This window comes from Gorilla gorilla, chromosome 4 (assembly GCF_029281585.2).
Source record: "Gorilla gorilla gorilla isolate KB3781 chromosome 4, NHGRI_mGorGor1-v2.1_pri, whole genome shotgun sequence".
NCBI classification, from domain to species: domain Eukaryota; kingdom Metazoa; phylum Chordata; class Mammalia; order Primates; family Hominidae; genus Gorilla; species Gorilla gorilla.
The window spans coordinates 64,174,947-64,186,881 of record NC_073228.2 but is presented as its reverse complement, the minus strand read 5'-3'; the positions used below and the strand labels follow the sequence as shown (position 1 = coordinate 64,186,881).

Sequence of the window (11,935 nt, the reverse complement as noted above, 5' to 3'; positions counted from 1 at the left end):
ATGAAGGTCCCCGGGACTTGAGAATTAAGGTAATGCAGCAGACTCGTTTTTTGATGAGGAATAGCAGTTGTAGAGAAGTGTGACTGTAGATCACATGACTAGAAGTGACAGGTCAAGACTAGATTCCACTATCAGTCAGGGTTCTCTGGAGAAACAGCTCCCCCCGGACCAGCAGACGCACCCATGTCATTCCATTGTCATCCACCCACCCTGGCTCACTTTTCTCCAACACCTCCCCTACCAAACTTCCCTATGGGAATGAGACCTGTTCAAAAGGCCCCCCACCTGCTAGACCCAGATCTAAGGGAGGGTGTCCTCTAAGGGTGATGACAGGTAGGACAGACAGTCAGAAAACATAATTTGAAGTATTTTTGTTTTTTATATACAGAATACAGGAAAGTTTCTGTAAAGTCTAAAACATTACAATTACTATGTACATTGGTACTGGTTGTGGGGGTGGGAGGAGAGGAGGGAACCAGGGGCAGGAGGAAGAGGAGAGAAGTGGCAAGAGAACAAAAAAAGGAGACAAAACAGGTTTACGACAAAAACATTTTTGCTACAATAGACAATTTGAGAAAACGCTCTACCACATGTAGTACTGTACACGGTTTTTAAAAACATTGAAAAAATGTCATCACTAGATGTATTTACACAAAATCCAAATACACTTTTCCTTATTTGAAATAAAATAGATGGACAGCCAGAAAAAGAATTCATTTCTCATTTGTCCATAATACACAGTAGCTACCTGTAGTGCAACCGCTGCAGAAAGGGAAAATAACGTGGAGGGTGGGAACCATGGAAGGAAGGTGGGTAGCGATCTTTATATTAAATAAAACAATGATATTGTATAGATTTTGCTGTATGAAAACTGTATTTTTTCTTTTAATATAAAACTATTGTCACTGCCACAAAATAGAACAAGTTTCTGATTATTTTACAACGGCGGGCGAGGGGGAGGGAGCAGGAGGTGGGTGGGGAAGGGTTTTGTGTTGGAGGAAGTGTCCAGACCCTGGGTCTTTCCCTCCCTGCCCACGCTGTTCCTCAGCTCAGGTCTGCCGCTTTCCCATGAAATGTTGAGTACAAATATATGTGCAAATGCCCCCTAGAACTTGAGAAAAGAAAAAGGATTTTTAAAAAACAGTCAAAAGGTTTTCTTCATTTCATGCAAAGATTGTAGTTGAAGGGTTTCTGGTAGAGTATAGAAAACACCCGGGCTTGGTTTGTGTACATTTTTGCATTGCAGGAGTCTTGGGTGGGTGTACAGGCCAGTGGCGGGGTAGCCGCCAGTCCTAAGGAACGGAGTTGGAGCGCAGCACAGGGCCCTGGTGGGGCTTGAGAGAGAGCTTCTCGGCCAAGACCCCATCCTGCAGCAGGCTGGCATCGCCTTTGGGCTGTTTGGTCGCAAACTCAGTGATGCTGAAGACAAACTGCAGGCAGCCCAGCTTGATGTAGCTGCCATGGTGCAGTAAGGCTGTGCCCTCCCAGCCGGCCCCACTGCCCCCAATCAAGCTCGAGCTGCTGGCTTTGCAATTGCAGGGTCTCCGCTGCGGCCCCTGGGCCTGGGAACTCATCATGGCTGCCTCCTCACTTGGCTCTTCATCCTGTTTCTGGTGCCGGCGGCGCCCTGGGAAAAAGGGGGATGGTCACAGAAGAGGAACAGTGAGCAGCCAACCCATGTGGGCTGTTTGCCAAGGTTGGGCTCCTGCATCTCCCCATTCCAACTGCTGCATGACTAGGGATGAAGGATGCTCAGAAAGGGCTGGTTGAAGTCCCCACAGGTGTGTACACACATGGGGGCACTCAGCACTTGCTTCTCCGTGGCCTGCCCTGGGCCCACGAGGAAGTAGAGCTTGGCCAATAGGACTGGGAAGGCAAGAGACAGACCATGGGCAGCAAGTCAGAACCACCCTGACTGGGGCCTCAGCTTTGTGGCCACAGATCTCTGCTCCAACTTACTGATGACACTCTGCACTTTGGCAACAATACTGCTTGGGGGGGTTGGCGGGGTCTTCTCCGAGAAGTCACATGAATACAGCACATTGTCCACCGTTGTCCCATGCTCACTGTAGTTTAACAGCTCATAATGTTTGGTATTCTGAGGAGGAGGAGGGGAGATAAGATGTGTGGTCTGCTGTGTGCGGCCTGGGGCTAAGGGGACAGAGGACATATGGAGAAGGCCGTGCTACTCTACCTAGAGAGTCCTTACTTGCCTCCCCAGTCATGGCCCCTGTCCTTTCAGAAGGGGGCTGGAGACGCCTCCTCAGGGAAGCCTTCCTTCTGGTGTCCCACACTCCCTACTCTCCCACTCCTTCACTCTGCCCTCTCAGCACTGCTCCTCTTGGTATGATACTCACTGGCCCATGATGATAATGAAATTCACAGGGACACACCCACAAGGCTTGGCTTCCTTCTATGCTGGTCCCCTCCCTTGCTTTAGGGTAGGCTCCCTCTGTTGTGCCTGTGACTAACCTCAGGAAAAATGGTAGCCCTGCTCCTGGGAAGCAGGTAGCTTCCCAGGTAGGATGCCGTTTCACATCAAGACTCTCCTCCTCCAGGAATGACAGAGAGGGAAGAAAAGGAGAGGACCCCCAATCCCTCTTCCCTCCCCTCAGGGCACTGAACAAAAACCTACTGCCTGGGAGAGGCCTCAGGTTGGGAAAGCTCCCTCCCACCGCATCTCCGGCCCTCACCTCATCGTAGAATATGCAGGCATGTTTCCCGGACACGTAGTTACAGTGACCATAGTTTGTAAGGCACACATCCATGTCAGCTCCTGCAAGGTGGCAGGAGTAGAGGAAAAGGAAGGCAGAGAACAGATTGTAAGGTGCATGTGTCGGGGAGGTGAGACAGGGAGGGAGTTAGCTTCTGGGTTGGCACTAGCAGAGACTTCAAGGGTGAATAGCTCAGGGCTACTTTTGAACAAAAACTGTTGTCTTTTCCAAGCTCCTGATAAAGAACAGCTGTCCCTGCCAGCTGATCTGCTTTAGAACATGTGGCTGCTACCCAGAAGGGAAGAAGAGTGAGCTACTGAAGAGGATGGGATATTTCTATGAAAATACAACATCGGGGTGCAGAGCCTAGAAAATCTTATCACCTTAAAGAAAGGAAATGTTTTTAGGGTAAGGGCTAATCTGTCTGTCCTTCTGTACCAGATATAGAGCTATCGGTCTCTAGGACTTTTAGGGAAAACAAAACAAAACAAAAAACAGATACAGGGCTAACTGAAGATTGGGTATGTGTGAGTCTATCACTCTTTCAAAGACCACCAGGGACAAAGCATCTGCCTTCTCCTTAGGTTCTTCCCTGCAGTGTTTAAAGTGCCTCCCTGGGCAGTAGTCAGAGCTGACTTTCATCTCTGCTGTTGCAACACTGGGCAAAGACAAAGCAAAAGGGCCTGAACAAGGGAAGACAAGGAACTGATTGTCTCTTTTATTTTTGAGACAGGGTCTCACTCTATTGCCTGGGCTGGAGTGCAGAGACACGAAAAGGATCACTGCCTGGACCTCCCAGGCTCAGGTGATCTTCCCACCTCAGCCTCCCAAGTAGCTGGGACTATAGGCATGTTAGCCCAGCTAATTTTTTATATTTGTTTTTGGTAGAGATAGGGTTTCACCATGTTGCCCAGGCTGGTCTCGAAGTCCTGGACTCAAGTGTTCCTCCTGCCTTGTCCTCCCAAAGTGTTGGGATTATAGGCGTGAGCCACCGTGACTGGCTGATTGTCTCTATTCTTAGTTTCTCTTGTCTAGCTATCCACTGATTTAAAGCAGTCAACTCTGGAAAGGGCTTCCCTCACCCTTTCTAACTTCTGTGGGTAAGGGTGTCAGTCTTTAGGGCTGAACAGATTCAGTGTCTCTCCCAGCTTCCTGGCTGGCTCACCTGTCCCGATGTAGAGGGTTCGATAGCACATGTTCACAGCTCCTCCCAACCCTAAGAGGGGGTAGAACACAGCTCGGGCCTGTACCTCCTTTCTTTGCACTACAAGACAAACATAGGAATAGGATCATTCAGAAACTCAGATCCTGTGATCCAAACATAAACCAACAAAATCTGGACCTTTGGCTCATGGCCTGGAGAAAATCCCGCTGGATGACTCATCTTTCCAAACTCACATCCAACACTGAGCTGCAGCAGGGTAAGGCTTTCTCTCCCCACCCACAGCATTTCCAACACAGGGTACAGAGGACCATCTTTGAAGATGGTCAGAGAAGTCAGAGATGACAGTACTGTGTAAGTTCCTGGGCTCCTGGCTGGCTAATCCGGGATATTCCAGCTGGTACTATAGGGAGAATATGGAAAAACAGACGGCATGGACCAGTGTTTCTCAAACTTTAATGTGCATAAGAATCGCCTACAGATCTTGTTGAAATGCAGATTCTGATTCAATAGGTCTGAGGAGGGGCCTTAGCTCTGCATTTCTTTTGCTGTTTTCTTTAAAAATAGGCAAAAAACCAATGCATTGAGCTCTGCATTTCTAACAAGCTCTCAGGGGCTGCTGATGCTGCTGGTCTGGGAACCACACTTTGAAGCAGCAAGGCTCTTAATGGCCAATGCTCAGACATATCTGAAACAGAGTTAACCACTTGGGGAAAATTTCCAGAAGGTTGGCCTAGTGTTATTCTATTTCTCAACTTGAACTTGAAAAGTTCCCTCTTGGGAAGCCATTCTTTTTAAAATTTTATTTATTTATTTACTTATTTATTTGGAGACAGGGTCTCACTCTATCACCCAGGCTGGAGTGCAGTGGCACAATCATAGCTCACTGCAGCCTTCACCTCCCAGACTCAAGCGATCCTCCCATCTTAGCCTTCCAAGCAGCTGGGATTACAGGTGTATGCCACCATGCCTGGGTAAGTTTAAAATTATTTGTAGAGATAGGGTCTCACTGTGTTGCCCAGGCTGGTCTCCAACTCCTGGGCTCAAGTGATCCTCCCGCCTCAGCCTCCCAAAGTGCTGGGATTACAGGTGTGAGCCACTGCACTCAGTCGGGAAGCCCTTCTAATTCAAATATTTGAAAGCAAGTAAGCAGAAAGTACACTACATATACCCAAAGGTACTGGTAGCTGCTTTGCTGTGTCTCGAAGTGGACTTATATATGAAAGAAAGTTACAGCAGACTTCCCCAAGTCTGATCAGAAAGCTGTGGCTGCCATCTTGTTCCTGCTCTCTTCAGAAAAAAACCATGGTGCTTTATTAAGCCCATGAAAAGCACACAAGGAGGTTTGAGATACTGGAAGCTCAGATTCTCCATGGAGGCAAGGTGACCATTCGCACACGTAGAGGGGAGATCTGATGATGTGGTGACAGGTGTGTACATGCGCACCTTCTATGTGGTGCCCTCCAGAAGCCAGCTGATGTGTCCCGACACTGCCCGGTGAAGGTTGGACCCGGGAGGGGAAAAGCTGATGTATTCTCTGCAAGGCCAGAAACTTGATCAGCTTCTCGTCCAGCATATTTATCTCGATTTCTATTAGCCAAAGAGAAAGATTAAAAAGCAGCTGAGATGGGAAGTGGAATGTGGAAGCAAATCAGGGTCACAGAGCAAATAGTTTGGCATTTCTAAAATCCAGCCAAGTGATTTTTACTCAAACAGCATTGAGTGCAGAGCGTACAAGGATCTGCAGCTGGGCATCTCACTTGCCATTTGCAGTGAGATGGGCCCCAATGCAGCCTGTGCAGCTGCCTCCTGTAGTTGGGTGGACTGATTTTAATTAAAGTGCCCCTAGAAAGGCAGAGTGGAATAAACCACTTGCCTGTCTGTGGGGGAGGGCCTGGATGTCTGATATTGAGACTTGAACTTTCTACCCACCTTGTGTTCACAGAGATCAAGATCTGTCCCTGTTCTCCTGGACTTTGGGGGTTTCCCACAGATGAGGTCCCTCCTTTGGGAGTGAGGATCTTAGTTTTATTCTGCAAATCCAGGTGATCTGCCTAAAGTGATTTTGTTCTCATCTCACTGGTTCAGCTTGGCTCTGTCCTCCCTTCATCTTTGATTATGTGTATATGCACATGTAGAAGGCAGAGCTACAGAAGGAGCTTTCTTTTTCACCCCGCCCCCCCATCCAAAAGGATACTCCTCATTCCCATCTCCCCCTAGGCCTCTGGGATCAGGTGTCCCTTCCCTCCCTTTCTGAAATGAGCTGAATGCTGTATAGGAATAGCACCTTCAACATAGCAAACAGTGGAACAGCAGCAGCTCATTCACTCACCTCCATTGACATCCATAAATGCTCGAAGTGAGTTGGTGAGGTCCACCATGGCAGTAGAGTTGGCTGGGAAAGAGGGTACGGTTAAAGCGCTTCCTATGGATAACGTGCCGGGGCTGACCTTGCCATCTGGGGACGGAGCAGGAAGACTGTTACTTACGTCGCCTGAGGGAAACCCACCGTCCAATCCCCCACTGCTGAGTCAGGTCTGGATTTCGGACCCAAGGTGATGTTCCCTTCTTGATTCTCAACCCATAGGCTCTGGAACTCCTAGAGCTAAAAACGTGTGGTGAGGAAGGGCAGATGGAACGACAAAGCACCCAGGCACGCAGGAGTCTCCAGAGCACTGAGAACCATTGAAATCCACTGCTCTGGGGAAAGTGGTGGGGCAGCTTCATTCTTTGGGCCATGACCACCTCCCTGCTGCCTCTACTTTAAAATAAGTAGTGCCTGCCCTTATAATTCTTGCCTACTGAAATATGACTCACGGCGTGGAGAATCTACCCACGCTGGTTTTAAGCGATAAACAGAGATAGGAAAACAGCCTGGGAGCGGGGCCATCCTGGGACCAGGGGCTCCCATGCAGAGAAATCACAATCATCTGGTTACTGAGACTCCCAGCTGACTAGGAGGCCGGCTTCAGTTCAGACGGGAGAGACCACAGGGGGTTCCGGCAGCATCTGAAACCTGGTTCAGATGCTGGGGTCAGCAATCTCAAGGTCCTGAGTGCTGTCTGGGGACAGCTGAGAGAGCAGGTCCACAGTAGGCCAAGTACAGACCTAAAGGACCGCCCTTTGGCATGTGGCCTGAGGGCACATTTCTGGGCTAGAACAATCCCTGTGGGCATCCCACTCTACAGCTCCTCTGAAAGACAGTGCTGCTGTCTATCCCTGCTTCCTGACATGGAAGTTCATCAGATTAACTCTTTCTGAGAATATGCATCAGGCATGAATCCATTCTTTTGTGTGGATCTGACAATACTGAGGCCATCACGCAGAACCTCAGGCTGATCATAGTAATTCCAGAGAGCACCCTGCCTTCTTTTAAGGTGACAGAACAAAACAGGCAGAGGCCTAGGCCTGGAAGGTATGGGATGGAGTCAGGAGACCTGGGCTGTGGTTCCAATCCTGCCACTGACTCAGTAGGTCACTTTAAGGAAATCACTGAAGCTTTCAGAGCCTAAGCAGTCCCATTTATAAACGGGACAAGTTAACATGTGCTTCCTCTTCTATTACGGAAATGAGAGTAAGACAAACAATACAAAGGCCAAAGTCCTCTGAAGTATTCACAGGGATATAAGTGCTTTTAGAATCTTGTCTTATTTGCCAGAAAGAACATAAAATTATTCCAAATCAACCCAAGGCTGAGCAGGACTCACCTGACGATGGCGCTGGTGAGCTGAATCGTTGGTTGGCTGCTGTGGCCAAGATACCATCTCCTGCTGCTTGCGGGGGAGTGAGCACCCGGGTGGCATTTGGGGGTGAGCCCAGTGGCCTTGAATCTGTCAACGGAGGTCCTATCTGTGATTGGACAGTCTTTCTTTGCAAAGTGCTGGTGTTCTCGATGCTGGCACAAGAGCTGGGAATGGAAGGGGGCAGGCTTGGGACAGGAACCAAACTCCTCTGGGGGCAAGAGCTGGGGCCAGTGGCATTCTCTGTCTTCACAATGATGCCGACGGTGTGGTTCTGAAGGCCCCCAGCCGCTGGTGGCGTGAGGGGCCGGGGCCAGCCTTGCCGGTGTGAGAGGCCTGGTAGTGGGGTGTTAGCGCCTGGAAGTCGCCGGGGGTCCGTGGAATCAGTAGGGCTGCTGTAGAGGTGTGGGCCATTAGCTTTCACCTCTGTGTTCACTGGCCCATTGGCAGTCCCACAAGGGGTTTTCTTGGATTTTTCCGCACAAGAACTGCAGCCGATGTCTTCTAGGGCTGGGGACTGGTGGGGTGGAGAGCAGCTCAGGGAATTCTGGGTGCTAATCCCTGAGGGGCAGGACAAGGGGTAGTGGGAAGGTGTAGGTGTCTTGTCAGCTGTTTGCAGGGAGGTGGTGACTGAGCTGTCAGTCACAATAACAGGCTTAATATCAGCCTTCTCTGTCTGTTCAGAGTCCCAATGCGAAGGCATCTGCTTAGCAGATAAATGTTTCAATATGCTGCACTGGAGCGCAACAACACTACAGAGCCACTGCAATGGAAGGAGAGGAGAGGGGGGTGAGAAGCCTGAGAGGCGCCGGTCCTTCCTGCCACAGTGGCCAGGGCTGCAGCAGAGCTGACAAGCAGTTTCCGAGGTCCCATCATGAATACTCACAAAGGGTGTGCTTGACTCCTGATAGAATTCCATTTCCATTCCCAAGCAAGACTTATAGGTACCCTCAGCAGGCCAACACTCCCTCTGGCCAACAGAGCTTGGGATCTGCATTTTGACTCTGCCTTTAAGGCTTACTTGTGACCAATATTCAGCAATTACCCCGAGCACCTGTGGTATGTCCAGCACTATCACCTAACCTCTCTACGGGTCTACTCATCTCTTTCTACAGTATAGATTTGCCCATCTCACAGTGCACTGGGGTAACGATGGAGAGAAGCAGACCAGTTGTCTTTGTAGATCTCTTACTTGCCTTTGGGATTTGAGCCAGAAGTTCCCCCTGGAATACTCAACTCTTGAGGGGTTAGGATGAGGGTGGGTGGGGACTGGAATGAGAATGACACTGAGGCTACTTCCGATAACAGCTGTGGTGACACAGAAGGAAGGTCGGATTTGGAATCCCCGCCCCGCCTTCACTCACCTCTTGCTGCTCTGCTTGGGTGGCTAAGTGCTCAGAGTTCAAAAGGTGCATCTGTGATTCCTCAGGGATCCCATTGCAGATCAGCTCCCCGTCCCGAATGGCCGCGGGTGCAATGAGAGGGGGTGGAAACTGGTACTGAGATTTTATAGCATCAGGAACCTGTTCAGGATAGATAGAAGGAGGGAGAGGGAGATAGTTCCAACATGTCTAGTTGATTCTGCCCTGGTATGCTGTTCTGTCTGTGGTGCTGGTGCTCAAGGGACCATCCACTCTGGGGTCTGCTGAGGAAAAGGAGGCTCAGAAATGGAAATAGCAGGTGGGGCCTCCACTTTCCTTCACCAAGGTCTAAGGCCTGCAGAACACAGAAACCACTGCGTTCTGTCTTCTGCTTTAGCCTGAAAGGTGTAAGACTGGCACTGGACAGGGCTTCAGAGTGGTACTCTGGGTTCTTATTGCTCAGTGTCAAGTTTGGGGGTGGGTGAGCAGTCACTGAGAGATAAAAATGCTTAGGCCAGGCGCGGTGGCTTACGCCTGTAATCCCAGCACTTTGGGAGGCCGAGGAGGGAGGATCATGAGGTCAGGAGATCGAGACCATCCTGGCTAACATGGTGAAACCCCATCTCTACCACAAATATGAAAAATTAGCCGGGCGCGGTGGTGGGCGCCTGTAGTCCCAGCTACTCGGGAGGCTGAGGCAGGAGAATGGCGTGAACCCGGGAGGCGGAGCTTGCAGTGAACCGAGATAGGGCCACTGCAGTCCGGCCTGGGTGAAAGAGCGAGACTCCGTCTCAAAAAAAAAAAAAAAAAAATGCTTGACATGAGGCCTGGCTCATGATAAGCACTCCATCAATGTCAGTTTCCTTCATCCATTCATTCATGACTCATGAAACAACTAAAGACGTCTTTGTGCAACAAAAAACAGAAGACACACTGAATCACACCATGTAAGAATGAAAGAGCCACACAAGCAAAGAGTCATTCATACATTCAACCAACATTTATTGAGCACCTCCTGTGTCTGGGCACTGTTCCAAGTTCTAGAGATCCAGAGATGAATAAAAGTTAAGACTTGCCCTCAAGGAGCTCACAGTCTAGTGGGGAGATAAACAGAGAAATATTACAACACAAGGTAATGGGTTCTAGAAGAGAAGCATGTCTAAGGTGCTATTAAAAACATAAAGAGTGCTTATTTTAGTTTGGGGGACAGGAATTTGGGATTAGGGATGATTTTATAGGAAGTCAGTATTTGGGTTGACACTTGGAAGTTGAGAAGGATCTTCCAGGCAGATAAAGGAAAAATAAGGGAGGGGGAGAAGCATGTAAGGCATAGAGATGTGATAGCACTTTGTGGATTTGGAAAACATCCAGAGAACCAACAGATTTGGTGACAAAATCCTTATGGTAGACAAGGGAAGAACTGAAAATGGTTCCCAGAATTTTAGTTTGAGGGACTGAGTAGTGATCATTGTTATTTACTGCAATAGGAGATACAGGAGGAAGAGCAGATGTAGAGAGGCAGAAGACTTCTGGTCTTAGGGAGGTTCATCCTGAGATATCTGTGGGATGGGCAGGCAGACATGAGTCTGGATATAAGGAGAAAGGCATGGAATATGGAGTTGAGAGTCATCACCATGGGCTGGTGATGGCCTTAGCTGGTGCCATGGGCTTTCTGAGATCACCCAGGAATGAGAGGAGGAGGAATAAACAGTGGACTAGTCTAAGGCTACCCCTGGGGAAGAGTGAAGGGCTAAGTGGAAGAAAAAATTCGCAATGAAGATACAAAGTTCTCAGCAGATTTTTCCTGAATTGCTAGAATCAAGTATAAAGGCTAATGTTCCAGGAGAGAGCTGGGGTTCTTCACCAATGTTCTATGGTGCTACGGTCCTCATTTCACTCTCAAACTGTCCAAGTACAAAATGCTTTGCAGGTAACTCATGCCCTTTGAGTTTCCTCACTAGAGAAACACTTAAAAGGTGGGGAGGGGCACCATACAACAGGATTTTTATCAAGGTCTCCTGGCCCATTCACTTCAGCAGCCATGCTCTCTGACAAATCTACACAGTGAATTACACAGTCTGGATTACTTTTAGATCTGTTTCACTGAGATGAGGCATACTACCTTTAATATCATCCATCCCCAAAATATTTGAATCTAGTTTTGGAAAACCTGTGTCTCCACTGATGTATAAATATTTGCCCACTTAAGTTTGTTATACAATTTTCAACAGTTAGCATCTTGTTAGTGCTGATACCCACTGAAGGTGATGGCAGTGGTGTGACTGACCTTTTTTTTTTTTTTTTTTTGAGACAGAGTTTCACTCTTGTTGTCCAGGCTGGAGTGCAATGGCGCGATCTCGGCTCACTGCAACCTCTACCTCCCAGGTTCTAATGATTCTCCTGCCTCAGCCTCCCGAGTAGCTGGTATTACAGGTGCCTGCCACAATGCCAGGCTAATGTTTTATATTTTTAGCAGAGACGGGGTTTCACCATGTTGGTCAGGCTGGTCTCAAACTCCTGACCTCAGGTAATCCACCTGCCTTGGTCTCCCAAAGTGCTAGGATTACAGGCGTGAGCCACCGTGCCTGGCCAGTGTGATTGATTTTAAAATGTGGCTGCCACCAAGTGGCCTTACTTGAGAAGTGCTGGTTTCTGTTAGCACATAAGACTGTGGGATCATTTCAAAAGAGAAAAACAAGTTTATATATGGGTATATAGTGTTGGACCCTCTAGGTTAACTGAATGAGGGGATTGAATGGTTTAAAAACATCCTCACTACCACCAAATGCTTTTCAAGGAGGTAAATTTTTCTGTCAATCTCTGTAAACACACTTTGGCCAATGTCAAGAGCATATAAATATTAGGCATTATTACAGCTATGCCACAATTTGGAGCATTGGTGATATATTAACAGCAGCCTGGAAAAATAGATTCAAGTTTCCTTTAGATATTTTCCAC

At 48.6% G+C, this 11,935-nt stretch overlaps 1 protein-coding gene across 1 annotated transcript in view; it reads right to left on the bottom strand.

Annotated features, from left to right (window-relative positions):
* Positions 1-359: 359 nt before the first annotated feature.
* The window catches only part of PHF12 (PHD finger protein 12), a 46,265-nt gene continuing 34,689 nt past the window's right edge, over positions 360-11,935 (bottom strand). The window contains exons 8-15 of the mRNA XM_004042027.5: positions 8,981-9,139; positions 7,584-8,379; positions 6,209-6,334; positions 5,323-5,466; positions 3,880-3,978; positions 2,694-2,776; positions 1,960-2,098; positions 360-1,627 (exon numbers count right to left, since the gene is read on the bottom strand). Coding sequence (XP_004042075.1) covers positions 1,293-1,627; positions 1,960-2,098; positions 2,694-2,776; positions 3,880-3,978; positions 5,323-5,466; positions 6,209-6,334; positions 7,584-8,379; positions 8,981-9,139 — 1,881 coding nt within the window. The 3' untranslated portion in view covers positions 360-1,292. The remainder of the gene's footprint in view (positions 1,628-1,959; positions 2,099-2,693; positions 2,777-3,879; positions 3,979-5,322; positions 5,467-6,208; positions 6,335-7,583; positions 8,380-8,980; positions 9,140-11,935) is intronic.